This window comes from Nyctibius grandis, chromosome 14 (genome assembly GCF_013368605.1).
Source record: "Nyctibius grandis isolate bNycGra1 chromosome 14, bNycGra1.pri, whole genome shotgun sequence".
Classification (NCBI taxonomy): domain Eukaryota; kingdom Metazoa; phylum Chordata; class Aves; order Nyctibiiformes; family Nyctibiidae; genus Nyctibius; species Nyctibius grandis.
In genome coordinates this window covers 12154562-12181410 of record NC_090671.1, presented here as the reverse complement: position 1 = coordinate 12181410, position 26849 = coordinate 12154562, and the positions used below count along the sequence as shown (strand labels likewise).

Here is a 26849-nt window from a genome sequence, read left to right as displayed (position 1 = left end):
GAAGGGGAAACCCTGGAGCTCTTCCACCCGGCCGGCTCCCCCTCCATCACCAGGTGGGAGTGTTGTCCTCCCGGAGAGCCCTTCGCTGAGCTCGGCGCCCAGGCACCGCGGAGAACAGCCCAGCAGCTCATTTCTCCTTCAGATTCCCGGTACTGCTGCCAGGAATAAATGCATAAGGATTATCCTTCTCTGTCAGGAAGAGGGGGAGAGAGGACTCAGCGAGAGATTTAAGCGCATATGGCACATGAATGAGCGGAGGACGGCTGACGGAGGTGGCCTTCTGCCAGGGGCACGCAGGGTTTGGGGAAGGCTTCCCGGCTCACTGAAGATGTTTGCTTCTTGCAAAGTCCAGGCAGAGCCTTCCTTGCCACTTCTGGAACAACCAAAGAAGAGAGATGGTGGATTGGGGCTGGTTGGGGTTTTTCTTGCGCAGCCTTTCCGTACAAGTGTATTTAATCACCCTGAGAAGGCCTCCCAAAGACAGAGGGGAAAAGCATCAGGATATTCCAGCTGCGCACAATTCCTCCCCTGCCCGTTCCTGCAGCAGCCGTATCTGTTTCAGGCTGATTGCTTTCCCTCGCTCATCTCTCTCCTGCGCTGGCAGCTCAGATGCACAGATGGACAAAACGTTCCCGGAGCATTTCAGACAGGGACCTCCCTCCAGAAAATGCTTCCTCACAGATGTGCCAGCTCTGCCAGAGCTGGGGAAGGATCCTGCTGGAGGGGAAAGGAGGTCGTGCTGGGGAGGGGGCGGATTTGCTACCAAACAACTTTGCCATTATGTGCAAAAAAAAAAAAAAAAAAAAAATTAAAAAAAAATGTGGGGAGGGGACGCTTTTACTGCCAACAGCCACTTTCACCTCCTTCCCCACTCAGCAGAGCATTTTTGTGGGGAGGAAGAATCGTAAAATTCTTTCAGAGGGAAGAAATAAAGCAACCAAGCAGCCACCAATAAAAAACCCATTTCCTTACGGAAGGACAGCTCGATTTTAACGGCAAGGAGCACACGCTGCTCCCGTCAGCTTCAACAGCAGCTCCTCAGCATCTCTGAGAAAAGTCAGGCAGTGGCTCGGCAGAGCTGCCAGTCCTCCCGGCTGCCGTGAGCGGGACCTTCAGCGCTGGGCTGGGCACACATCCCGCTCTGGAAGCCCCTCTCCAGAGTGGGAAACAACCACGGTTGGCAACTTCTTCCTCAAACTGAGTTAAAAACACGGACTGCCAGGTGCGAGAGGACACCAACATTTTGTCTGAGCTTCCTAGGAGGGAGAGGGGAAGGGCTGCCTTCACCCAGCTCCCACCAAACCCAACAAGAGGAACCTCCGTGGTTTCCATCGCTCCAGATGTTCCTCTGGCCCCTGCGAGCCGGCACACGGGGCTGCTTCCTCACAGCCCCAGCACAGCTGCTTCTGCCCACTCTCGGCTCCCTCTCCCTAAGCACTCCGACACCTCTACACACACACACAAAAGGTCCTTCGCATTAATTAAACCATATGGTTTGAAAACAAACCCAAACCATCCTGCTTTGTCTGGCAGGAAAGAAAGGGATAGTATCTGGTAAGGGAAAATATAAGTCTGATGGGGAGGAAGGTCAGCTGCACGCTCATCCTCGGGAAGCACTGGCCCTGTCCAACAGCCCAAGGAGAGGTTTTGCTCCGTTCCTGAATTCCTGCTGCACACCCCTCGGGAGAGGTTGTTCCTCTGGGGCAGTTTGGGATGAGGAGCCATCAGGGAGTTTAGAAACTGACCCCAAGCAAAGGGAAAAACCAACCGGTACGAGAGAGGCAGAGAGAAGTGATTTGCTTTAGGAAGCGAAAGCCTTTAAGTCTGTGGGTTTTTTCACAGACGTCCCCCAGGGTTCTGTCATATTAATCTCTTAATGGGTTTATGGTAATTGTATACACAGCAACACCGAGCGGGCAATCCTTCTGCTGGGGAGGGCTCCTGTGCAGGGGTAAAGCACTAACCCAGAGGATCAGATTCAAGTCCCTGGCTCAGGCACAGCCCTGACCGGAGTTGGACCAGACACTGCTCATGGCTGCAAAGCCCCGGAGAAGGGGGTGTGTGCACAGGAAGGGCCACAGGACATCGCAGCAATGCTGTCAACAGCCCAGAGCTACAACAGCGGCAGCACCAGCACTGGGGAGAGACAACTGCTGGGAAGGAAGAAGCAAAGACCTTGTGCTAATGCTGGGCTTTGCGGAGGACTGGGACAACCCAGGCTGCGTTTCCAGCTCTGCCACCCACTGCTTGCATGACCACGGGCAAGTCACTGAGAACAGATTTTTCTGCCTTTAAGGTCTTCTCACACGCAAAAGATCCCACAAGCCGGGTTTCCAAAGCTCCCTTGTCTCGCAACTATCAGCTCCAGACTGCAGGCACAGCAACTGCCCCGTGTCATGACGGGGAGCAGGGACACAGGCCACCTCAGTGGCACCAGCACTGCCACTTCCCCTCTGGGGACGCGCACGGGCAAGGACGGGGCGTAAGGCAGCACGCAGAGGGGAGGAGGCGTGCTCCCCTCCAGACCACAGTCTCTTACCTGCTTCTTCTTCAGCTTGGAGATCTGCTGCTCCACCATGGTGATCTCGCGATCCACGCGGTCCATGTTCTGGATAAGCTCCTCCTTCGACAGCCGGGCGGGCAGCAGGTCCAGCTCGGCGTCGGGGTGAGCGGGGCTCACAGGTGACACAGGCTCCAGTTTGCCAGGCAGGCCACGATCCTGGGGGGCACAGAACAACCAGGTGAGCTCCTTCCCAGGAGACTTTGGATCCTCCTCTCATCCTCCCACACCAGCTGCTACAGCTCCCTGGCCCGTCACCAGCCCTCTGAGACACACACCTCCCTCAAAAAACCTGCTAGACTAAGCAGTACCGGAGTGCTCCGCAACCTCCAGCATCTCCAGAGAGCACCGGGTCAGTCTCCCAGTGACACGACAGCAGCTCGTTCTCCTGCCAGAGCCGCAGGGGCTCAGGACCTTCAGTGCTACCCAGGTTCCTACAGGATCAATAAACCCATCCACACTCAGGAGCTCCCAGCAGCACCGTCCCTTCACATCTCAGCAGCCACATCTAAGCTGCATCTTCTCCACAAAAACGAGGCAGCCACAGACATGTCCCCCTCCGACACAGCCACGGCCACGCTGGAGAGAAGAGCGGTGTTGACCATGCCAGACAAGAAGGGGCTATGAGGGCAGGAGGGGAGAGGACCCCCAACCTCCTTCACAGAGGTCCTCCTCCATCTCTTGTTAAATTCTGGGGGGAGCTCTGAGCATCCAACACATCCATGCAGAAATGGAGACACTGGGGACAGGCGAGGTCAGCTGAGATACAAATAGACCAAACTGATGACAACCAGCTTTTAAAATTCCAGGTAAAGAAGCTCTCAGCTCAACAATATCCTTCAAATCAGAGACTGGATGGATCAGCACAACCTCTGTGGCCATCACAAGGAGCAGCTCTAATGACCATGAGCTGAGGGCAGTGGGAAAACACACTGAAACACTCAGCTCCTGCTCCAGCAACACAGCGACTTTGCTGAGCCCAAGGAGCTGGTATCCGAGGAGCATCCCGGAGCCACGCTGCCTCACACTACCCTTCACCTCTCCAGCTCCACATGAAGGACCCCATCTCCTGCAAACACAAGGAACGAACACACCTAGAACAAAGCAGCTGTTTAACAGCCACCAGCCACTCAGACAGGGATCACGGCACACCAACAGTCTACCCTGACCCGGGACGCTCCTCTGGCAGCTCCCCAACACCTTAATTAAAAGTTTATCTATTCATTCGCTTGGTGAATGGATGGATTTCTTTTCCTGGAGGGGACAGAAAGAGGAGCTGCAGCTGGGTTTGTAACCGTGAACTGGCACTGAGCGTCCTCCCCTCTGCACTGACTCACGGCTACTGGTGAGTGGCCAGGGCTACCCACTGACCCTCTCCCTGGGCGGTAAGGGTGACGTGATGGAGCTTGGTGGCACGAGGATGGCATGGACCCCTCTGTGCTCCTCCGACTAGCAAGCCACACGGATGGTGGCCCTGGGGTCCTTGGTGGCCATGTTGCAGCTCACGCCAAACACAGTGAGTGTGCAGATGCCACCTTAGCACCACTCAGCATCTCAACAGTATCTGCTTATGGGGAAGCAGAACCACGCAGGCCTGGACCCCAACCCTGCTGCCCGTGGGGATGGAGCATGGTGAGCTCCCTCCTGGGGAGGCTGCGCCCACAGCCCGGCAGAGCCGCAGGGGACCTGGCTTGGAAGGCAGTCCTGCCTGGTGGGGCTCTGCTGAGATGAGCTCTGCCCTGTTCCTCTCCGTAAGGGATGGGCAATGTCATCCACAGCAAAGCTGGAACAAGGGAAGGCAAAAGAGGACGTTTCCCAACCAAGAGGCCATGTCCCAGGACACCAGCATCCTTCACTGGCGCCTTCTTCCTCCTCCTCTTCCCTGCTAACCCCTGTTCTAGCTGAAGGACACATCAAGACAGCCAGGGAGGAACCACTGCTGGGTGCAGCCTGGAGGCATCAATGCACCTCTCACTGCTGCCATCAAGGGACAGAAAGCGAAGGAGCAACCTGAAGCCCCTTCCTCGCTGTCCTGCGTGGGGCTCATTCGGCCCGAGGAGCACAGAGGCACCCAAAAGCTAAGTTGGTTGTTTCCAGCGTCCGTTCAGAAGAGAAACTAGAAGAGCAACATCAAAGGTTTCTGGAGAATACCCAAGAGCAGATTCTGTCTTGTTTTACTTCCCCAGGATTAGACACCGAAACTGGTCAGCCTGCTGCAGCAGGAAGGCTTCTGTGATTCTGTGATCCTGTGTTCTCCACAATTGGGTTTTTTTTTTGTTGTTGGTGGATTTTTTTTGTGGGTTTGTTGTTTTTGTTTGGTTTTTTTTTTTTTTTCACGCTAAGAGGAGCAGGACAACCATGAGAAGCAAAAGATAAATGAGGTGCTTATAAAATCTCGTTCAGACTGAGGCATGGGAAGGGGAAGTGTCAGTGGCTTGCAGGGGGGTAGGTTTTTCTAAAGGAAAGCAACGTGTCTGCCAAAAATGCAGGAGAGAAAGACTTCTCTCTGTGCCCGTGAAACAAAAGCAGCTCTCACATCTGCCAAGATGCAAGGCAGGGCATCTTTGAACTCCTGCTTGGCACAAAAACCTTCATCATCTGGTATGAGGAGATGATTACAGCAATAGAGAGAGGCAATGTCCCTGGACCTCAAATACCTGGTCATTGCCATCTCACGAGCACCTCTCTAAATAAAGAAAGTGGCAAGCAGCAAGAGGAAGGAAAAACCAAAATTGAAGGCAAAATAAATAATCTTGCCCGTGCAATGGTGAAGTCCAAAAAGCAGAGTTCCTGGATTCACACACAGCACGGGGCAGCCCTTCTTCTAAATCACAAAAATGGGTCGAAGAGGTTTGCAAAGACCAGAGTCCACTCAGAGCCTGGGGCAGACTCTATTGGACAGAGATATTTTAACCAGTGCTCTGTTTCCTGGCACTCTCACGAAGCCACTCAAAATCTATTCCTCCGCTTCAGACAGTACCGTACCCGGGCTCTGAACAAGTGCAGCGTGACACGGGAAATTCTTCTTATTAATGGGAAGTCACAGACTTTGAAACCAGCATGAGCTGGGAGAGTTGGAATAAATCTGCTGGAGGGGAGAAAACAATTACTGCATTACTCAAGTTGATATTTTCTCAGTAATTATACCGTTTCCATGTGATTTGTTTCCATACACGGCTCACAGCTACCGCAGTTCCTGTTTATCCCTGGCCTTATTATTATGTGATTTGTATGATAACAAGGGTGGGCGAGCCGGGGGCAGAGGCTGCACAAACCTTCCCGCAGCAAAAGGCGATGCTGGCTCTGAAGAAAACAATTATCACCGAGGAGTCGATCAAAGAGCAAGGCCAGGCTTTGGGGGCGGGTTTCTTCTACACGCTTATTCCTAACGTAGCTAACGGTAACGCAGCAAGCCTGCTACACACTATTAGGCAGTAGCTTTAAAAACATGGGAGAAAAGGGAAAGGAAAAGGATAAACCAACTGCCTGTTGATGCCTTGGAGAGCAAGAAGGAGGGTAAATTTGACATCCCTGCCTTCAGACACGCTGGTATCCAGGTCCACAAGAGAAAAGATGGTGGGAACCCCAACCATGGTGCCAGGACACGCTGGAACCCACACCAGACCATCGCCTCCTCCTTGTTTTGTATTACACCCACCTCACGATACTCCCAGGGAGCTCGCAGGAGGTGGTGGGATGGAGAATGGCATCCATGCCACGTGTCAGACCAGCCTCCGTGAAGGGTGATTTTTCTCTGCTGCTTCCCACCCCCAGGAGACGGCAGAGCGGTGGCTCCACTCCATCTGCACCTAGCTCTTGCTGCAAAATGTATTTCGACCTTTCTGATCCCCTGACCACACTGGCTGCCTCCTCAGGACTACACGGGTGGAGCTCCAGAGCCTCCAGCTGCCCAGTCAGCACCGGCGTGGCACTGGTGCGTGCCAAGCCAATGGAGCCGCCTGCCTGGGATGACCCTCAGGGTCTCCAGCAGGGCACCGCCGTGTTTGCCCTACATATCGCCTGCGGTGAGTCCTGGTCTCCCACTGCCTTTCCAAACCAGCTCATTAGCGATGTTCCCCCAAGTCCAGGGCAGAGACTCGGGGATGCCCACGTCACCTCTTCCTCAGCTCGCTCTCTAATCACCAGCCAGCAGCAGCATCTTCTGCTGGAGCACCAGCAGAGATTAAGAGGTGTTATCTCCAGCTCCTGCCCACCCGCACATCTCACGTCCTCGTGGGCTGGAGAAGATTGCCAAAGCAGGCAGGATGGGCCGAGGCTGCCCAAATTGTGCTCAAATTAATTCGTCCCCCAAAAAAACCCCACATGAACAAGGCATGGGCTTGTGCTCAGGGTGGCCTGCCTGTGAGGATGGCTCCATCGCCCGAGCCTCTCGCAGCAGCACGGAGCCCATGAACATCGCTGAACTCCAGCAGCTTGCCCACACACCCTGGGATGAAACCGAGCCAACACCCCACACCTCCATCCCTCAGGTTTTAAGGGAAAAACATACATATGAAACTCTTAAATGGGCCAAACACAGACCAAAGGGATTTTTTTTTTTTTTAATTAGAAAAGTGTCCAACACATTCTGGTGTATCAGCAGCCCCAAGATGACAGCACTGACAGGGGGAAAAAGTCAAAGGGGCTGAAAACGAACATCTCGTTTCCCCAGGGAGACGCGCAAGTACCAAGTCAGAGCCTGAGCAGTGAAAAGTACATCGAGTTACTGCAATTCTTTTGTTCACGACCATCTGCTGCGCTAATGGCTCCTTCAGCAGCCCTTCGAACGGGGCTTCAATCCTTAAGCACCGCCGGGCTCTCGGCTGGGCTGCGTCCCCACGGTCGCTCCAAGGGCTGCCGAAGCGGGACGCAGACCTGCACGCTGGTGTATGCAGCGTGACTCCGAGGAGCACCCATGGTGCTCCCACCAGCCACGAGGGATGCTATGTGTGAGACCAAGGCATCGCCCACCTCCTTCCTCCGTCCCCACACTCCACAGCACGTGTAGGCAGGGGGGACGAGCAAAACAGGGATGGCTTTCACTGGATGAAGCCCAGTACGTGCTCCACAGGAATTCATGAAGCTGGAGCCTAAGGAGCTGTCTGAAGACAAAGCCGGTTTTTTTTTAATTTAAATTTTTTTTAAGTCAGTCTGTGACTTTATGAGAAAGCCTACAAGATTCCTTTCCCCTGTAATCCAGCTGAATTCCACGCAGCCGGGGCAGAAAACATCCCAACAATTTCTAAGCTTGCACGAAAGTAGGTCAGAAAACTTCCCCAATGTTTCAACAGCTTGAAGCAATTGAATTGCAAAACCAGTACCAAATGCTGACCCTCCCTCCCCGCCCCCACCAGCAGATTTACGAGGGTGGTAAGACCTCGCCAGCGAGCGTTACAGCTCAACGCACTACCCAAAGCCTCGTATCTGGGCTCGAAAAACTTGCCTGTGCTCAAAAATAGCCGTCCCACAGTGCTATCCTCAACAGATGCTGCCTCTGGACCTCGGGATCGCAGGGTATTACAGAAGCGGCAGCAAACACGGCTTACGGGCTCAGAGGCAGCCTGGAATAATGGGTCAAATCCAGAAAACCTCACTCAGGCAAACTCCCACCGAAGCCCAAGGCATTACACCGACAAATGGATGTGGTGCCTTTCATTACCTTCTTGCGTTTCCCCATTAGTGGATAATAATTGCGTTGGACGCGTACGTTCCCTACTGACTTCACAGGAGGGATGAGTTCTCACCTACCCACCTACTCATTACCAAGAGGAGCTAATCGCTCCATCTCTCGTTAAGGATTGCCTTCATACCCTACATCGCTGGCTTTTCAGTTGACCATAAGTTTGTTAAAACATTAACTGTCTGGACTAAAATTTTCCATGATGAATATTTGCTTCAGGCATTTTTTTTTTTCCCTAAATAGTAAATTTCAGCCAAAACAACTCTGCTGCTTCCAAGAACAAGTTTAGAGGAAAATATGCCTTTCTGCATCGTTCAGAAAGATTCTGGGAACCTTTTCTTTCAGCATCTTCGGTGCAGCTGATACATCTGGCAAGATTGCGCTGTGCCAGGGATTCGCCTTTTCTTAACTCCGAAAAAGCGTCCAAGTCAAAAAAGAAAAAAGTTTTGGTGCCTGCGTAGAGGAAATTAACTGAGCAGGCGCGTGGAGTAGGGTCCTGGAAGCTCCAGGTCAGGCACCACACTGTGCCCGTGCTCCTGCCAAGGAAAGGAAAGGGCTGAGAGGGATGGACCTTACTGGTACGTGCAGAGCACCCCGGGCCAACAGCAGCAAGTGCCCTAAAAGAGCCGTGAATAACTGCAGGAGTGGTGGTCTGGAGAGCAGGTAGAGCCTGAGGCCACGGGCCAAACGATAAGGATGAAGTAGAGCAGCCAGCGACTCGCTTGGCATGAGATGGAGACCGTCCCGGGCACTGACCGGAGGGTCACGGAAAGAGAAGACGGTGTCCTGATGCTTTTGGCAAACAAGGGGGAGGACAAGTGAGGGTTGTCAGGGTAGCTCATAGAGCAGCGAGCTCTTCCACTCCTCCATCTGCAACTTTAATGTTCTTTCAATAAGTTGTCCACCCAGCAACCACCCAGAGCATCATTTCACCCGTGCTGACGTTGCACCCAACGACGTGCTGCCGAGAACATCACCATCCCCGTAACACACCACCTCAGCCCTCAATCCCCATCTCCCCTTCGCAAACCCAAACCCGCTTGTCGCAATGAGCGGGGCTCCTGCTGAGCGGGCAGACGAGCAGGCACAGGAGCCCCTGGCAGGCTCCCCTCGGCCAGCGCTGGCCGGGCCCAGGCAGAGGAGAACGGTGGCAGCGCCTGTGTCCCCATTGCCCCGGGCGCTGCAGCAGGGACCCGGCTCACTCCACAGCTGGAGCCAGGAGGAAAGCATCCGTGTCTCTGAGGAGAAAAAACGCTTCTTTGGGGAACGGCACTGGGTTACGGCCACGGAAAACAACCACGAGATTACAGCGCTGAGGAGGCAAAGGTCAGCATGAAAAAGGCACCAGGCACATCACCCATCGGCTCGAGAGCACGTCAAAATCCTGCACCAGGATACTGAAAACCACAACCCGAGTGACTAAGGCATCCCTTGGGTTTACAGAGGCCAAAAGGAGGAGGCTGCCCTGAGCTCACCAAAGCCCTTGTAAACAAAACACAAGGGAGGCAAGTGCTCGTTTGATGTCTCTCAAAAAGGAGCGAGCTGTGAAAAACGCTTCTATCACATTAAGCGTGAAGGCAGGGAGGCAAATTTTTAATTGCCCGATTTGGCGCTCGGCCAGGGCGTGGGGTAGCACCTCCCGGCTTCACAGAACCAGATTTCAAAGGTAACGGGGGAGCTCAGGGCCGGCCGGAGCCCCTACTGCTGACCGGGGCTCCAACCACCCTCGCCTTCCCTGGAACCGGCCCACTTCGGGCAGCTTTCACAGGAACACCTGAACGATTGCCACAGGCTTCCACGGAAACACGGGACACAGTGACACGTTTTCCCACATGACTGTCACCCTCCCCTTTCGCTTTGCTCCCTGTGCCGGCTGCTCGGGGAGTTCTCTGGGTAGGAGGGTGCCCTGCGCGGGGGTGCAGGCAGTCGGTGCGCGACCCCAAACCTCCTCCAGCAGCCCGGGAAGCGCCCTGCCACCAAACCCAACAAACCCCAGTGGAACCTAACACCTCCCCCGTGCCTTTCGAAGTTTTAGCCTCCCACTAGTCTATTTATATTTTTTTATTTTCTGCAACACCACCCATCCTCTTTCAACTGCCACATGCAGTAAAGCAAGGTCCGAGCCTTTCCAGCACACCAACCACGCAGGGACGCAGCATTAAGGTCCATGTTAAGCCCAGCACGTGTTTTCTCTCTGATTTGAGGATGCTGGAATAGCCCCTGCCAAATCCCAGCTGCTCCTCAAGAAGGCAGGAAGCCCTCAAGCCCGAGATGCCACACTAAAAGCATGACAGAGTCTCCTTTTGTAAAAAAGGCCTCTGCAGAAAAGAACCCCCACTGTTAGAGTAGGACAAGGCTCAAGCGACCAGCACGAACGCCATGGCACGAGGGCGGCAGCGCCTGCACCCACAGCCGCCCTCCGCTAAGCATCACGGTAGAACAAACACTGTCACCTCACTGGCGCAGCTACGCCAGCCCAAAAGCAGGCGGGCAACAAGTCAGCATGATTAAAGATCCTGCGCTGTCCTGTGATGCAAACACGGGGCCAGATCCTGAGCCAGGCTCGGCACCACACGCACCCACCGCTGCCCACGGGCGCTGGGACACGTCAGCCCCTGCTCAGGATGGCCGGGAAGAGCAGCACATTGCTCCACAGCTTGGATGTCCCCAGCAAACCTCCTCCTCAGCCTGCAGGAGCCTTAGCGGGGTGATCCAAAGGGGGTCTCAGGTCGGTGTCTGCTTGAGGAGGGCAGCAGGACCCCTGCCCAGCTGAGCCCCGGCACCAGGAACGGGTCCTGCCCTACACCCCAGGGAGCTCCAGCTCATTCACTGGGTGACACCAGGTGCATCCTCCAGCTCATGGACAAAAGTGGGGGAGGAGGGAAAATCCACCACTGCAGCTTCGACAAACCTCAGTTATTTAAAAATAAAAAATTGAGGGGAAATGAAAAGACAAAAGCCCTTCTCAGCCTGGTGTTATCAAGCAGAGGAAATGAGACTTCTAAAGCTCCATTCAGAGAGGAGTGGGGGGAGAGAAATCACACTCCAGACGCACTTGAGCGAACAGCTTTTGAAATGGAAATGTCGCTCTTCAGAAACATTTAAATTTCCTCCTATTGCCAGGGAGGAGGAAGGAGGCAGAGGAAGGAGGCAGAGGAAGGAGGCAGAGGAAGGAGGCAGAGGAAGGAGCGGGGACTCCTCACCCATGCAAACCCAACCGTGGGTCCGTGCAGGGCAGCGGCCGGTGGCCCTGTCCAGAGGGGATTCATCAGGGAGTTAAAAGGACCAGCACACGGTATTAATATCGGGAAATCAGCTTGAAGGGGCATCAGATTTAGAGGGGAGGGGATGAATGAAGACATCTCTATTTAACCACCACTACAAGTTAGTTATATCTAAAGGCTGCTCGTGCTCCCTCCCTCCGTTCTCCCTACACAACCATCACCCAAATTATTTCTCCCCAAATCCTGGAGGTTGAGCTGCCTGCTGAGAAGGAGCTTGACTGATGGAGAAAGGAACCGCAAGACCTCAGATGGTTTGAGCGGTGGCTGAGGTGCGTTGTGGGGCCAACCCAAACCTCCTCTTACATGCCAGAGCCGCTGCACCAAGGCAGGATCACCAACAGCTCCCCCTGGGGACTCCCAGCACATCGCGCATGGGCTGACGGGTCCCAGCATCGAACTCCTGCTCTCTCCCAGCAGCTCCTCTTCTAACTGTGTCAGCTCGAAAAACAGAAGTTACTGCTCCTACAGCAACCCACTGAGCTGCCTTGGCCAACTGCACACCACCGCTTCGTTGCTCTGATGTCTTTAGGGTCACTTCATGTCTAGGTTCATTCCAGCTGTGCTCTCCGGTATATAAAGCGGGACATCAAACACCTCTCGCCTGTAAAACCCAGAAATTCTAGGACTGCAAGAAAACTGGACTTAGTGGCAATACTCCAAAGACTTCCCCTGCCCTCAAAATCTAGTAAGATACCAAAAGTTCAATTTTTATCAGTAAAGTCTCTTTACTTCTATCAGAACATCTCAGTACACACACACCATGTCCTGTGAGACTCAAACACGCACGGGAGACCTGAACTGAGTGGCCTGGAAGCAGACAGGGGTCACGGGGGAATCCGACCTGTGAACTTCACCAGCTGACACAGAAAACCAAGCAGCTTTTCCATGAGGAATCCAAGCCGATCTGACTTCCATTCCGAGGTGGCTGCACTGGAAAACTTGTTTAAGTGTGAAATAATGCTCACAGCTGCTCAGATGCTTTTGAGAACTTTTTAACGGATGTAAAGAACAGGCCTTGGGCGGAAAAAAAGCCTTTCCCTTGAAACAGCTCGTCTGGGCTCTTCATGGAGCTTTTAGTGGCTTCATCTGTCCCCGACACACCACTGGAGCCTGTTCAACTCCCCCTTCATTTTGGCATCTCCCCTTTAAGCGGGTGCTGGCCCTGCACCCTGCACAGCACCGTCCCCAACACGTGCATGGGACATGGTGGGGACAACACCTCCGCCTGCCCCTCCGCTGCCCGAGGCAGCCCCCTGGACACACCGACCATGGGCACCAGCCACGGTCCCACACACCCCACAAGCAGCGAGGCCACAATAACACCCTGGGACACACATGGGGATGTGGGGCACAGCCCCGGCTGCTCGCAGGCATCTGTGCAGGGCCAGAGGCGGGCGCAGCACCGAGCAGGCTGCTGTGCAGGATCCGTGTGGTGCAGAGCGCCCATCAGCTGCGGCGTCCATCAGAGCCGGCCACGCTCAACGGCTCATTGTTCTAATAACTGGGCAGAAGCGTGGAAGGGGCTGCCTCAACATCGGCCGCTTGCTGGAGTAGCCATTTCCTTCGCTGCTCCGCCTGCTCTTCCATCAGGAGGCCGCGTCCCGAGCCCCAGGGGTGGCAGTCGGGGGACCAGCAGTGCCGGCCGTCCCCACCTCCATCCCCACGGCCTGCAGGGCAGGAAGGTGGGAGGAAATAACATCCCCCAGCAGCAGGAAACGCAGGCGGGTGCTAGTCCAGACATGAGCCATCACGCCCAGCCCTCCGCCTCAACAAGCCCAGAAAAACACGTAAAACAAACCTTTCATCAGAGTTTTGGATTTACTTGGAGATTTTTTTGTTTGCCATAATATTTTTTCCCCCCGTTCAGCAGGTAGATACAGTCTCAGGGTATAGGAACCATCAGGGTGTCTCAAGCACTCCTCGAGCATCACTCAGCTCTGCCTTCACAGCTAGACCGACCAAGGCAAGACCAACTACCCACCAGAGTGCAGGATAAGGCAGCTCCTGAAGGCTCAGGGCAGAAGCACCATTTCTAACTGCAAATGGTTGGGGGAGTCACTCAAACTGCAAACCTCAGCCCAGGCTGTTCCTGCAGAAAAGCACAAAGCACCCCTGCCTCTCCGGGCCAGGATGTTACAGGGAAAAAAAAACTAATATCTCAGCTTCCATAGCAAGAATAAGCCCACAGTGAATTTGTTATTATCTGTTAGCAAAGCAGCAGCTTCCCACCACGGCTGGAATTTCCATCTCGGTTTGGCAGGCACAGGGCTGTGAAATGATTACTGTGTTTACTTTTCCTTGGCTAACTATAAAATCCCATTCCACTGCCCTGCCAAGAATGACTGAACCTAATAAAACTCAGGCATTTGGAAGAAAGCAATAACAAACCTCCCTTTTGGGGCCTTTATGATGAAATTTCCCCACTCCGATCAGCGATTATGCTGTATGCATGAACACTAGTGATGTCTCCAAGTGCACCCAGATTGACTCAAATCAATATTTAGCTTTGCTCGAGACCGTAAGCCTTTCTCCGGGTGGCTGCTGAAGGCAGGATCACTGAACTGCACAGCTAGATGAAGCCTTTGAAAAAAACAGCTTACAAGTACGTAAGGCAGTGTGTGTACATATATATAGTGTGTGTGTATATAAAAAAAAAGGTAGGCTTTTCAGTTACTTAAAAACCTGTGAAAAAGTATATACACAGGAAACATTCATGGATGCATGAATTTACAAATCCCTCTCCAAATATACTGAAAGCCATTACTATAAAGCACACTATACATTTATACACACATACCTGTCTATTCTTTAGTAGCTTTTAGTGCTTGAAAGACCATAACGTTGCTGTGTTTACATCTGCCACTCTGCCTGCTGCCGAGGCAGAAACACACGAGCTGCTGGGGGCAATCTGCCCTACGTCACACCTGTGATGGCTGGCACGAGATAAAACAACGCAGAGCTGAAAAACAGCTTGAAATAAAAGCCTGCGCTTGGTTTGGTCGCATAACCACGTGGGACGGCTTGATTTGCACTAGGCAATGATTCTTTCTTAAGCAGCCAGGGGAACGACAGCATCCAAGGCGGAGATCAGAAGGCAGAAACGATCACTGCTGCTCCTCGGGGAACAGCGCAGGGAGGAGAGAAACCAGCCGTGTCCCTTGTCAGGGCAGCGATCAGAGCGGCTCGTTCGAAGGCAAGCCTCGGAAGCGTTACCGTGCGGGCAGAGGAGGGGATGAGGCGCTCAGCAGGCTGGCGTGCACGGAGCGGGGTGCTGCAGGCTCTGCAGCCCCAGGGGAACCCCGTGGGATGCGGGGGATGCACCACGCGCTGGGCAACCCCACAGCTGCTGCCCATCTCCTCCTCTGCTGCCGGACACTGCTCCGCTCCTCCCTGCATCCCACAGGAAAAGGTACCGGGTGCAGGATTGAAGGGGTGGCGGGTCCTGGCCCGGGATGAAGGCGAGCAGAAGCTGGGCTGAACACTAGCATGTGCAGAAGACGCTTGTACAAAGTGCTAACATGACCAAAGAGTACCGAGATCTAGCTCAGGACTGCGAGGAGGTGGTTCAGGTCATTTCATCCCGCACTGCTTCTCCCCCACTAATTTCTGCTTTCCATTCACCAAATCGGGGGTAGGACAGAGCACATCGCTCCCCCCCGCGCCAGCTCTGCCGCTGGGTAAAAGCCCATTTCCAAGGGCAGAGGGAGTAGGCTCTGCTGCGCTCTCGCTCCTTATCCTCCTGGAAAAAGGTGCCAAGAATTAGAATTACATTTTTTCGAGAGCAGCAGAACAAGCCAAGGGCCTGTCAGCTTGTCCTAAAACAACCCCTCTCTGCTCGCCGAGCGCGCAGCCAGCATTCCTGACGCACACCAGCGTCCATCGCCCCTCGCTCCCCCCATGCAGCGCGAAGCTGCAGAGCACTGCGTGGTGCAGCAAGCCAGAAAACCCTCTGAACGTTCTCTGCCTAGAACACAGCCAAAGAGTTTTTATGTCTAAAAAGCAGGTTTGGGTCCAAGAAGAAAGGAGGTTTTCAGCGAGCGATTATAACTAGGCCCTTTGGCACTCAACAGCTCCTCTCTTTATCGATGCTGAGGGTGTTGTTAAGAGATGAGGCTCCACGAAGCACGGATGTGAAGTCACGGAGCTTTAGCAAGGGCTGTTGCCATGTTCAATATGTTATTACAGCTCCATCACCACAGGCACAAAGAGCAGCAACTCCTCTCTGCCAAATCCATCTCTGAAATCACTCCCCCACCCCATCCCCTCCAGCAGCAGCAGGCAAACGCCATCGATTGCTGTTGCATCTCCTCCACAGCTTTCCACCCAGCGCTGGGAAGGAAGGATTTAGCATGAAATACCCTCCTCCTCAAAACACAGCACACAGAATTAATCTGATCGGTGTCACAACTCACCGGCTTTTGTTGCGTGAGTCAGAACTGTGGAGGGGCTGCATTTCATCACATCGGAAAAGCACAGCACCAAAAACGTGCTCGGTGCTGTACATTCATGGAGAAGGCACCCGAGCTGCTCCCACCAAACACCTCATCCTCCACAGGAAGAGCCTTGGCGAGGAGGGGTGTGCAGGGATGCCGAAGGAGGAGGGAGGCCGAGTTCATCTGCGAGAAGACGTACGTGTTTGCGGATCGGTAACAACCTCCCACTGCTCTGTGGCCTGCACTAACCAGCCAGATCACGCGGAGGTGGGAAGGATCACGGACCCCATCCCGGAGCACGCCTGGAGCCAGTGGGAGCCGGAGTGATGCTCCGTGCCCGGCAGCACCCGCACCCCTTCCCAGGAGATGAGGGGAAGAGAAGAAACCCAGATCATGATGAAACCGCAGAGGGAGAAGAAAATAGCCAGGACGTCACTCTTGCTACCGGGACGAAATTCTTCCCTGGAAATTCATGCCAAGCAGGGGTTATTTTTTACCACAAATGTGCAAAACCAGATCGAGTGCAGGCGGACAGCAGCGGTGGCCAGTACAGCCCTCGTCACCCTGCGCCGTCCCCGTGCTTTGAGGCGATGCGCAGGAGACCGGTGCCGGTTCCTGCCACATCAACCCCATTTCCTAAGTCTGACCCGTGGACTGACAAAGTGAAGTGTCAAACTAGCTTTGCTGTCTCACGTTTTCAGGACATAACAGAGCACACAATAATCCTTGCTATTAAAGAAAAAACAGATCTACATAACAGATGTACAAACACTTTGAAGATGGAGAAGAAAACTCTCCATGAAACCATGCAGCACCCCCGGCTCACCACGCTGCCCTCTCGCAAGCAGGGAGCACTGGCAATATTTCTCCCCATTGCAGAGGTGAGGCACACAAAGTCAGGGGACTCTCCTTCCCTCCAGCAGATCAGGTGAGATGTGGCACTGCGCGAGCCTCGTCATATTGACTGAATGGAACAGAAAGGTCCAATTATGTAAATGATGAAGCAGGCTCCGGAGAAGCAGCCAGCCTTATCACACTGCCCTTCTCCACCGCTGCGGTGTGAAAAGCAATTTAAAAGGTTGCTGTGGATGTCGATCAGCGCAAACGAGCCGAAGAAGTGCACAACAACCACCTGCACTTCAGTCGCCGTCAGTTTGCCTGTGGGTTTTCCAGCCGTGCTGAGCCTCGGCCCCACTCTCTGTGGCTCGGGGACCACTGCGGGCTGGAGCAGCCAGGGCAGGGGAGAGCCGGGCTGTGGCCAGCTTGGGGAAGGTCAAGCTCAGTTTTTACATTCTGCCTCCAGAGCATTTCCACAGCCCACAAGGGCTTTCCCTGCCATGCCTGAGTCTCTTGTGCTCTGGTTCAGTTCTTTGGCCATAGAAACTTCAGCTGAAAAATGGCATGAGACCAGATATCTTGTCAATCGTGGCGCTCCTTACCTTTACCCATCACCCCAGGACCAGCTGAAGGAGCCCAACATCTCCCAAGGACTACACAACCCCTAACAGCACCTGGTTTTCAAATGAAACCAGCGTGAGTCCATGCATGGGATGGAGCACCCCGTTCCAGCTACAACACTCCTCCGGCTGTCTGGGCCCTTGGCTTCCCGTCCCGAGCTGGTGCACGCCACAGGCTGCTGACAAGCCCTCGCAGCCATCCTGGCACAGCCGGGCAGCGGGTGATGCAATGTGCTCCTGGGCATGGCACGAGAGCCAGACTGCGTGCACCAGGCAGACACATGCTCCCCACAGTGTGTGTTCACACGCAGGTGAGCAGGGTTCACACTCACACTCACCCTCCCGCGATTTGGAAGTGATCTTTGGAGCAGGGAGGGAGAACTCCATCCAGAAGTGTTTGCGCTGTGACAACATGAACAATGCAAATATTTCAGCTTTGAAATACGTGTGGAATGACAGTGAATGCCAACATCTCCCTCATCTTCCCAGAAATAGCTTTGAATCATTGCTGCCCTAACGCGAAGTCCTCCCCGCTCCCTCCCCACCGAATCCTTTTTGCAATCAGATTTTTATCAGGCACAAGCCGACAGCGTGAGCAAGCGCACGGCAGACGGGTGGATGTTGAACACGTCGCAGGAGGATCCTCCTTACAGCTGCTGAACCCCACAACCCCACACCACTCGCTCCTGATGGGCACCCAACAGCACCCCCAGCCGTGGGACCACGGGGAAAGCCCAGCGTGAAGGTTGCAAGGAGAGTTAATGAGAAACGTCCTTCCCTGCAGGGGAGGGAGGACAAAAGCAGGAAAGACATCGGTATGTTTGTACCCACTAAAACTGTGGCACTACATTGCTCAGACCTGAGGTTAGAGCCACTTCCACAGAAGTCCTCTTCTCCAAGGAGCAGCTGGGAAGCCGTGCAGCGTGTGCAGGCTTTACATCGAGCACCCTGCAGTCCTCAGGGCGACAATGTTTCTTCTTGGGGCAAGTTGTTTGAGGCATTTCCCCTGACCAAGCCACGCGCTGGCACAGAGCTCTGCATCTCACTTGGGTTTCTGACAACCTGGAGCAAGTGGCAGGGTGCTGGCAGCATCATGTGTCCCCTCTCCATCAGCACAACCGCCACTCCACAGGATCCCTCTGCCTGGGCGTCCCGCGGGGCTCCCTGGCAGCCACCCCCTCCCCACCAGACGTGGGCACAGCCACAGCTGGCCAAGGAACCAGCTCCCTCCCCTGCGGCAGAGGACAGCCCTGTGCTGTGGCTGGGCCCCTGCTTGCAGACGTTCATCAAAAGCCCAAGTAACGAGCCCAGAGCTCTCTTTCCCAAGTGCAAAACAGCCTCGGGCGGGGAAGGGAGAGCCCTGTGTGACCCACGGCGCGGGCTCAGAGGCCATGGGAGGACATGCACCCCGGGACGGCCAACGCTCACAGCTTCGCCCCGCTCTCCAGCCCCTCTGTGCTATTGTTCCGTTGCAATAAACCACAGGGAAGCGCTGGAATTCGGGGCTGGTTTCGACAAGAGGGAGCCTGGGGTGCGGGAACCCAGATGCCGCCTGGCTTCTCCTCGCTGGCTCCCTCGGCACCGTCCGGAGCGCTCCCCTCCTACGCGCCCCGGCGCAGCCGCGTTTCCACCCCTCCGCTCCCTTCCCCCAGCACGGGATTACTCAATTAGAGATTATGCTTTTGCCAGTTACCTCCAAGCCAACTGGGGCCTCTGCCAAGGTCAACACAAGTTGCAGCCAGTTTCATTAATAACTGCGAGACCAACCCACTGGAAACTCTGAGAGGTTAATCCCAGCAACAGATCAGTGTTCCCATAACAAAGCCACGGAGCAGAACTGCCACTGGTGATTTACCAGCCGGCCAGCCCAGAGATCCACGCCGGGAGCCGCGGCGCTGCCCCTCCGAGCATCCCTCCCCGTGCCGGGGCAAACCCTGCCGTGGGAGTCCCCAGCCTCCCGCTCCTCTCCCCCGGTGTGTGCACTGCCAGGGCACCGGCCAGGGCTCCCGAAAGGCCCCTCGGTTGTCCTCGGTGCTCTGCCAGCCTGCGGCCGGGTCGGGAGTTAGCGGGCGAGCCAAGAGCCGTTCCATCCCACAGCCTGTTTTCCAGGAGTTTATTGTAAATTGGGCTCTGGAACGGGCAGCCAGTGTGAAATTTGGCATGTACGCTGCTGGCTGCAATGCATCATTAAAAAGGCATTTTAAATGTGTTAATTCCTCCTTTTTCAATTAATTGCTTTTTAAAGCCACATTACCGTGCACCAAAGCAAAATACCCTTTGCCCTAATTTCTGCTTTGCCATACGTATTTCCTGGCCTTGGTGCTGTCTTTTCCAAGGCTCCCCCCTTCCCTTTTCTTATTCCATGTTTTAGTCCCTAGCACAACAAAAACAGTCATGCAGAAAGGGAAGAAATTAAAACTCTTCAACAATGTAAAGCAGAGTCCAAGTCCTAACAGCACATGGCTTCTTAACAGCCTTTTTCCATCAATCATTGTTAATTATTTGACAAAAGCGGGAAGTGGCATTGTCCCTTGTACAGATGGGGAAATCTGAGATACGGAAAGGGGAAGAGACTTACCCGGTGACCAGCAGCCTGCCAGAGCAGATGGCAGCAAGGTTCAGGTTTCCTAAGCCTCCACCCAGCCCCGTACCCGTGGGACTACAGGGCTCCCCGTAAGCACATCGCTGCCGGAGCGATGGGCTACGCGTCAGCGCAGCCAGCCAGCCCTCGCGAGGGGACTGAATGCAGCTCACGACTGACTCACATCCTATAGGAAGGAGCAGCAAACCACGTACGTGGTGGAAAAGCAGCCTCAGGAATGGGAACAACAAGTGGAAGCATAACAGGAATAAGAAGGGATGGAAGGGGAGAGACAGGACCAACATCCAGCTCTGGAGAGGGGAGAGCAGGCGCCGCTCAAGCAGACACGCCGCGCTCCCGTCCCCACGGGGCTGCACCGGGACAGGGGATGGTGCAGCGCATCCCTGGCTGGCTCTGGGGCTGTCTGGTTTACTGCGATCTGCTGTTACGTGATGAAGGTCTGTGACTTTCTCTATCGGAAAGAAAGCAGAAGCCACGGAGGGTCCTGGGAACCAGCTCCTGCGTCTCTGCCAAGCGCACACCCGGCAAATCTGCATCACGGCAGCTCCTCCAGCGAACCTCACATCCAGGCTCGCGCTGATCGGGAAAACAGTCCTGCTTTAGCTTTGCCTGGTTATTCTCAGCCTGCTCAAGGGAGCGCCTTCTCGGAGGCAGCGTCAGCCCACGCTGGCGCAGAGGGCACGGGGGGGTTGCGTTTCTCCCCCAGCAGACCGAGCTCGCCTGAGCCCTCCTGGCTCCCTCCGGCAGCAGGAGCCCAGCACTACGTGTACTGCAGCAATGTCACAGCAACCTCTCTCGCAGGGAAAAAGATGCTCAAGTCAGGGAAAGCAAGCAAGAAAACAACCTTCTGCACGTCAGCTTGAGAAGAAACACCAGCGTTCGAGGATACGAGCAACGCAAGGTTCATAAGGAAAGGTAATATCTTTTACTAGACCAACAGAGATCTGTCTGTAAAGCTGCTGCTTTGGGTCTGTCTGCTCCAGCTGTAACACACTGATCTAACAGAAGCCATCACCTTCTCCTTGCAAACCAAGCCTTGCCTGGAGCAAGGCTGCAGTGATCCTGAACGGGGTAAAGGGGTCCAGCTCACCCCACCTTTGGGAGAGGTAGATGAGGAATAAAAGACATAAGAAATCCATTTCTCTTCAGGGAAAAAACGCTGGAACCTGTTACCAGCATTTGCCACATCAACTACTTCATCTGTGTTCAGAGCACAGATCATGGCCCAAAACAAAGGCCTCAGAAACGCGCAGGAATGGTGTTAACTTCTCTCCCCTGGGCTCTACCAACCCCACGTAACCGGTAGTTACCGGGGACGTGCTAAACTCACACCATCACAGACCTGATCCTGCATCTCAGCTCCCTCGCTGACCTGGAACCAGCAGAGACCAGCAGGTACCCACTGCCCAAAAGCCAAATCCATTGCTGCAGCGTTAGTGACGCCCCTTGGGACAGCCAGGCTGGCACCCAGAGCACACAGCCAAACCCTCACCCTTTGCATTGAGGATTCTGGGGAACTCTTTACTGTGCAAAAATTAGCTCCATGTGCAAAATCACCACGAAAAGCAGTCCTAGCGCTGTTACTCTGATGAGTAAACTGAGCTCCTCCCCACGCGGTGACTGCAACAACGTGGAATGGGGTAAGGGGTAAGCCAACAACTCCGAGGATACTCTGTCTAAACAACGACCGGTGTGTTTAGTAATATTCAGCTCACGTGGTGCATCTCACCCGGCCTGCAAAGCTGCCCTGGATAAAGTACCGAACAGCTCCATCAGGCACTGAGTCAGCAGCACAGACGGAACAGCAAACTTCTCTCTCCGGCTCTGGTCGCTGGGACACGCGTCCTGCCACCAGGCGTGTGCCACCACTCTGGGACACACATCCTGCTGCCACATCTGTGCCACTGCTCCAGGACACGCATCCTGCCACCACACGTGTGCCACCACTCTGGTCCACGTGCAGCTCTCAGATGTGCAGAGACCTCTGGCTCTGCACCCACCTTGCAGAGTGCTTGCAGGGAGGAAAGCTTGCAGAATAACCCCTGGGAGCAGAGGACATGCTGAGCAAGCAGGAACACCACGGTGCTGCTAGAAGCGAGGCGCGGGCCAGTCTCCGCAGGGACGGAGCAGAGTGGGAGCTCGCCGCCAGGACAGGCTGCATCGTGACGTGTTGTTTTAGGAGGTCACACCAGCCAGGCAGAGGAGCTGATGGTGGTCATGGAGCTCAGCACAGAGCCTCTCGGGAAGGTCTTCAGCAGCTGTTCCAGATGGTGATTTACACCATCAGAGCCCAGTGCTGAATTCAACTGTTGCTGGCTTAGCATGGCCACAAGAAGTAGTTTTACACGTGCAAACAGCCCAGACACACAAGTGTCCAGAGCTTCTGGCCAAAGACCAGTCTCAGCTCTTTGCATCTCCTCTGGACCAGCACACCCAGATCAGCTCCTCTAACACGCTGAGGCTCAGGGCGATGCACAGATCAGCTGCAGGAGCTTTACCACGACCTTAATGTCCACAAGCAGTTTATAGACTAGTCTGAGGACGACTGCTCAAGAATAAAGCCGAAAGACCGCTATTAATCCGATTTCCCAAGCTGCAAAGGCAGATACACCTTCAGAAGGGTGGTCCTACACCCCAGACTTGCCTTCTGCTCCCAACCACTTGAACAGCACTGAGATGATCCCAGCCTTACAGTGAGCTCCATCAAACCCATTCTGGAAACAGCCCCTGCTAGTTTTGAGCAACTAATCCCAGCTCCACTTAGGCTCTCACCAGTCAGGGACAGCACATTTTTTCCTTCCTTCCAGACTCTGAAATTACAAATGGCTCCACTAAAAGCATTATCTTGTCTCGCTGAATTCTATCTCACAGCTTTCTCTCTCTCTCTTCAATTAACAAATGTTTTAAGCCCCATAAAATGCATGCAGTTCTTGGAAACGTGTCACAGATCAAGAAGCGAGTGCAGCCTCTGAACTCACCAACTAATGCCTCAAGAGCAGCTTTGCCTATTAGAAACAAATAGCTGAGACAATGCGTGGTTTTCCGAACTGCTGATGGAAATAATGTGCAGACAGAAAAGGCGTCCTGGTTTCCTCACGTCTTTGGAGAGGGATATTTTTTGTTTCATGGTCAACAGTTTCTCTTCCCTGTCAGCCACCCAACCCAGCATCCCCCGAGTACACAGTCCAGAGCCACAGCAACACATCCCAGGGGCACGAGCAGACTCCTGGCTCGTCACAGCATCGCCTCATTAAGACGTATCTCGGAGGGAGCAGCGAGATGGGACACAGAATGGCCACAGCACCTTGGGGGCATCTTTTCCGAGGCAACACACTATCAAGAGCCAAAGGAGACCGAGCTGATGCGTCTGGTGCATTTCGCATGGTCGCTGAGTTCAAATATGACTCTCAAAAAAGAGCTGCTCCATCCCTTCCAGCACCAGCTCACCCTTCCTCATCGGCAGTCCCTCAGCCCTCTCCTCCAGGAGATCCAGCCAGGCCTCCCCTGGCATCTGAATTACCCTAAAATTACATGTCCTTCTCACTCGGGACAGGTCAGAGGGATCTCCTGTACGGCCCACCAGTACTGTACAGATAAGAGACGTCTGAATATCCCGGCACTCCCACACAAAAGCTTTCCTGCCTGCGTGTTATTTCAGCCAGCTCCCACATCGATACACCAAGCCACCCCCTCCCTTTTCATCTCACGGAGGGCTCGGACATCTCCGAAGCCCAGCCTGCAGCTGCACCACCCCTCGGTGCTCCCACTGGCAGCACAAGCCAGCTGCCCCCAGCCTCTTTACCCAGCAAGGCTTTCCTGCCAACCGGGAATATGTCCAAGCTCGAGGCAAAATCAAACACGATTTACCCCAACAGAGCATGAAAGTACATCCAAATAGGATGCGAGGGATTTCTCTTTGCGACATTTATTACATGTGCAGAGGGGACAATTGCAAGTAAACAATTTGCTTTGTTAAATGAGACTAGGACAAGGGAGGCTTTCCTGGGGAAGATTATATTAAAGAACCACCGGCAACCGATTCAAACCCTTCAAACACTAATATTAAATAAAGAGATGTGACAAATGAGGAAGGTCAAGTAAAAATCAAATCAAGGCACAGTATCCAGAAGAGTCAGACATGACCATCCCTAACTCAGCCTACAGGAACTTCCAAATTGTTCCGGGGCATCTAATAGCCCAGTAAACGCAAGCCCATGAGTATAACAGCTATGGGGAAAGCTGATACGCTTCTGGTTCCCCAAAGAGGTCCCCCCATGTCACTGAATACCATCCAACACCACCAAGCACTGCTCGATGCATCAGGAACCGCCATCTACACCGATTTCAGTAGCAGCTCAGAGCCTCAGAGGTAGCTCCACACAGGCCAGAGGGATCCCAAAAAGCAGACCCCACACCCAGGTAGCATCCCTGACTGTTGTCCTCTTACCTTTGAGAGATCCTCTGTCCCTCCCTGCTGGCTCTGGTTCAGGAGAGGCGAGTGCCGCATCAGTGGGTCTTGCAGCAGATCCAGGCGCGGTCTCTTGGTTTCAATGAACTCCAAGTCCGACGGCTTGGTCAGGTCAGAGAGATAGGAATGCGCCTCAGTCCTCAGGTGCAACTCCTGAGATCTGGGGGCAGAGAGAAAGGAGCCTTTAGAAAACAAACCACCTCTGCTCTCCCCTGCTCTATGACTGCAAGCTACTCGAGGACAGAGGGCTCAACTCCTGCCCATTTCTCAGGAGGATGCACGAAGGGAGGCTGGGTGGCCCTGGACTCAAACAACTCAGGTCTTGCAGACCCAGGAGGCACAGCTCCATCGCTCAGCCTCTGGGCACAGCACATCTCCTGGAGTGCCCACTGCACGCAGGCAGAACTGGGCATCACCCAGGGGAGCAGGACGTGGGGTGCACCACCACAGCCACGCTCCAAGCCCTATGGGCCACCCTGCTGTCGCCCTCAGCATCTGTCACCTGGAAAGCCTCACTGCCACCTCCTGTCCCACCACATGCAGTGGGTGGCTGTCCCTACACCAGGGCAGAGTGAATGAGGCTGCAGGTCTGAGCCTTCCCTGTCACGCCACGTGGGTCGGGCTGGCCAGGACAAGCCAAAGCTCAGAAAAATCCTCAGATCTGGCCCATAAATCCCCCTGCAGCCCCTAAGACCAGGCGGAGCTCCCTTCTGCCACGTTTGGCTTATCCAGTCAAATGTACCTGCACCACTGTTTATATTTAGCATCTTCTATAAGAATACCAAAGATTATATGCTTGGGAAAAAATGCACACTCCTCCGTGGCTAGACAGTGGGAATTTATTTTTCCAGGATGAGGGAGGAAAGAAACTGGCCACATGTAGTTGCACGTCTCTGACACAGACCTGGCGAGCTGTAAAGGCACATTATCCAGCGATAGCAACTGCACCGAGGAGTCACGCCGGGCTCAAAGCCCTCTCACCTGTTAAATATGATGCAGTTGGTAATACCTGGGAATTGGGTTTGGTTTTGCTTTTTTTTAAACTGTAAAACTTTTTTTTGTAGCTCTATTTTTCCTAGCAGGATCCTCTTGTGGGAATTGTAAAGAGATCCTACAAAAATACATTAAACCTTTTACTATGCCCAAGGATCAGCTTTGCTGCAGCAGCTCCAAGGGTGTGTTTTTAACACTTCAGGCAGAAGCGTCTCTTAAAAAAATAAAAATAAAATGAAGCACAGGAGATTCAAAGCTTGGAAAAAAACACGGATTTTTTTTTTTTCTCTCTCCTTAAACAAGATTGTTCAAGTTCTCCTGAGCTGCGTGGTGAAGTATCCTCCGAGTTACCAAACAGCAATAAACTAAACAGCCTTTGAAGCTACTCGAAGGGGAGGAAGGGAGGGGATGCTCTTTGCCAAGAGCAAGCATATAGAACAGGGGGTCTTGTGTATCGTTTGGCCCCCACCCACAAACTGCAACTGCTGACGTTAATTTTTACCCAGCTAATTAAGTATCTCGGAGAGGATGACAAAGAGGGAAGGACCCAGAGCCCTCTGAAGCCAGCGGGAGTGTTTCCAGCAGCTGTAACAGCTCTGGACTGCATCCAGAGAGGAGGAACCCTGGAGAAAGCCACCTTCTCCGGGGCACCACCTCCGAGCAGAGCCCTCTGCCCGCCCCAGCAGCTGTGCCATGAACTCAACCCTGTGCCAGGGAACCACGATAAAGGGTTTTTTCTTTTTTTTCTTTTTTTTTTCTTTTTTTTCCTTCTAATTTAAACATCAACAGCAGGCACAAAGCATGTGCAGGCCAAACCCCGCTGCTGTGGGTTTGGCACAGGCGGCCAGCGCTGGGATTCAGGCCGCAGCTTTGCTGCTGACACACAGAAACAGAATCTGGCTCATCCTCCTCCTCCTCCCCAGCGAAACGGGGACGGGAGCGCAGGGAGGCTCCGGCACTGCCTTTGCCGCTCCGATCTCCAGCCTACGAGAGAGCCAACACACAGCTCCCACTGCAAACTCTTCAGAGCAGAACAGCTTTAACTTGGCATCGAAGCACAGCTCGCTTCACCTGCGAACGCCTTCACACCGAGTGATCCTCAAGCTTTTCTCAGCAAGCCCAGAAATATCTCCTGGCACCTCTCAAGTTTCCTGCTGGCCCGTCCCAACCCCTCGTGCAAACCCTGCCCGCCCGCAGCTGCGTGCCGACGTCTGCTGTAAAACCCAGCAACAATAACCAACTGTTGAGCTGGGCAGGTGTTAAAATATTCCAACACCCGAGGCTCTGCTGGACCGAGGCAATTAAAAATCACATGTATTTATTTTCACTTCTTTTTTTTTTTTTAAGGCCATATTAGCAAGAAGCTGCTAAT

The 26849-nt window shown here is 53.9% G+C and overlaps 2 protein-coding genes across 12 annotated transcripts in view; both read right to left on the bottom strand.

Annotated features, from left to right (window-relative positions):
• The window catches only part of DHX37 (DEAH-box helicase 37), a 282506-nt gene that overhangs the window by 43104 nt on the left and 212553 nt on the right, over positions 1-26849 (bottom strand). The gene's annotated exons all lie outside the window — the stretch shown is intronic.
• The window catches only part of NCOR2 (nuclear receptor corepressor 2), a 240334-nt gene that overhangs the window by 121486 nt on the left and 91999 nt on the right, over positions 1-26849 (bottom strand). For all 11 annotated transcript variants that reach the window (XM_068412732.1, XM_068412731.1, XM_068412739.1 and 8 more), the window contains 2 exons: positions 24464-24644; positions 2540-2719 (listed from right to left, as the gene is read on the bottom strand). In XM_068412732.1, coding sequence (XP_068268833.1) covers positions 2540-2719; positions 24464-24644 — 361 coding nt within the window. The remainder of the gene's footprint in view (positions 1-2539; positions 2720-24463; positions 24645-26849) is intronic.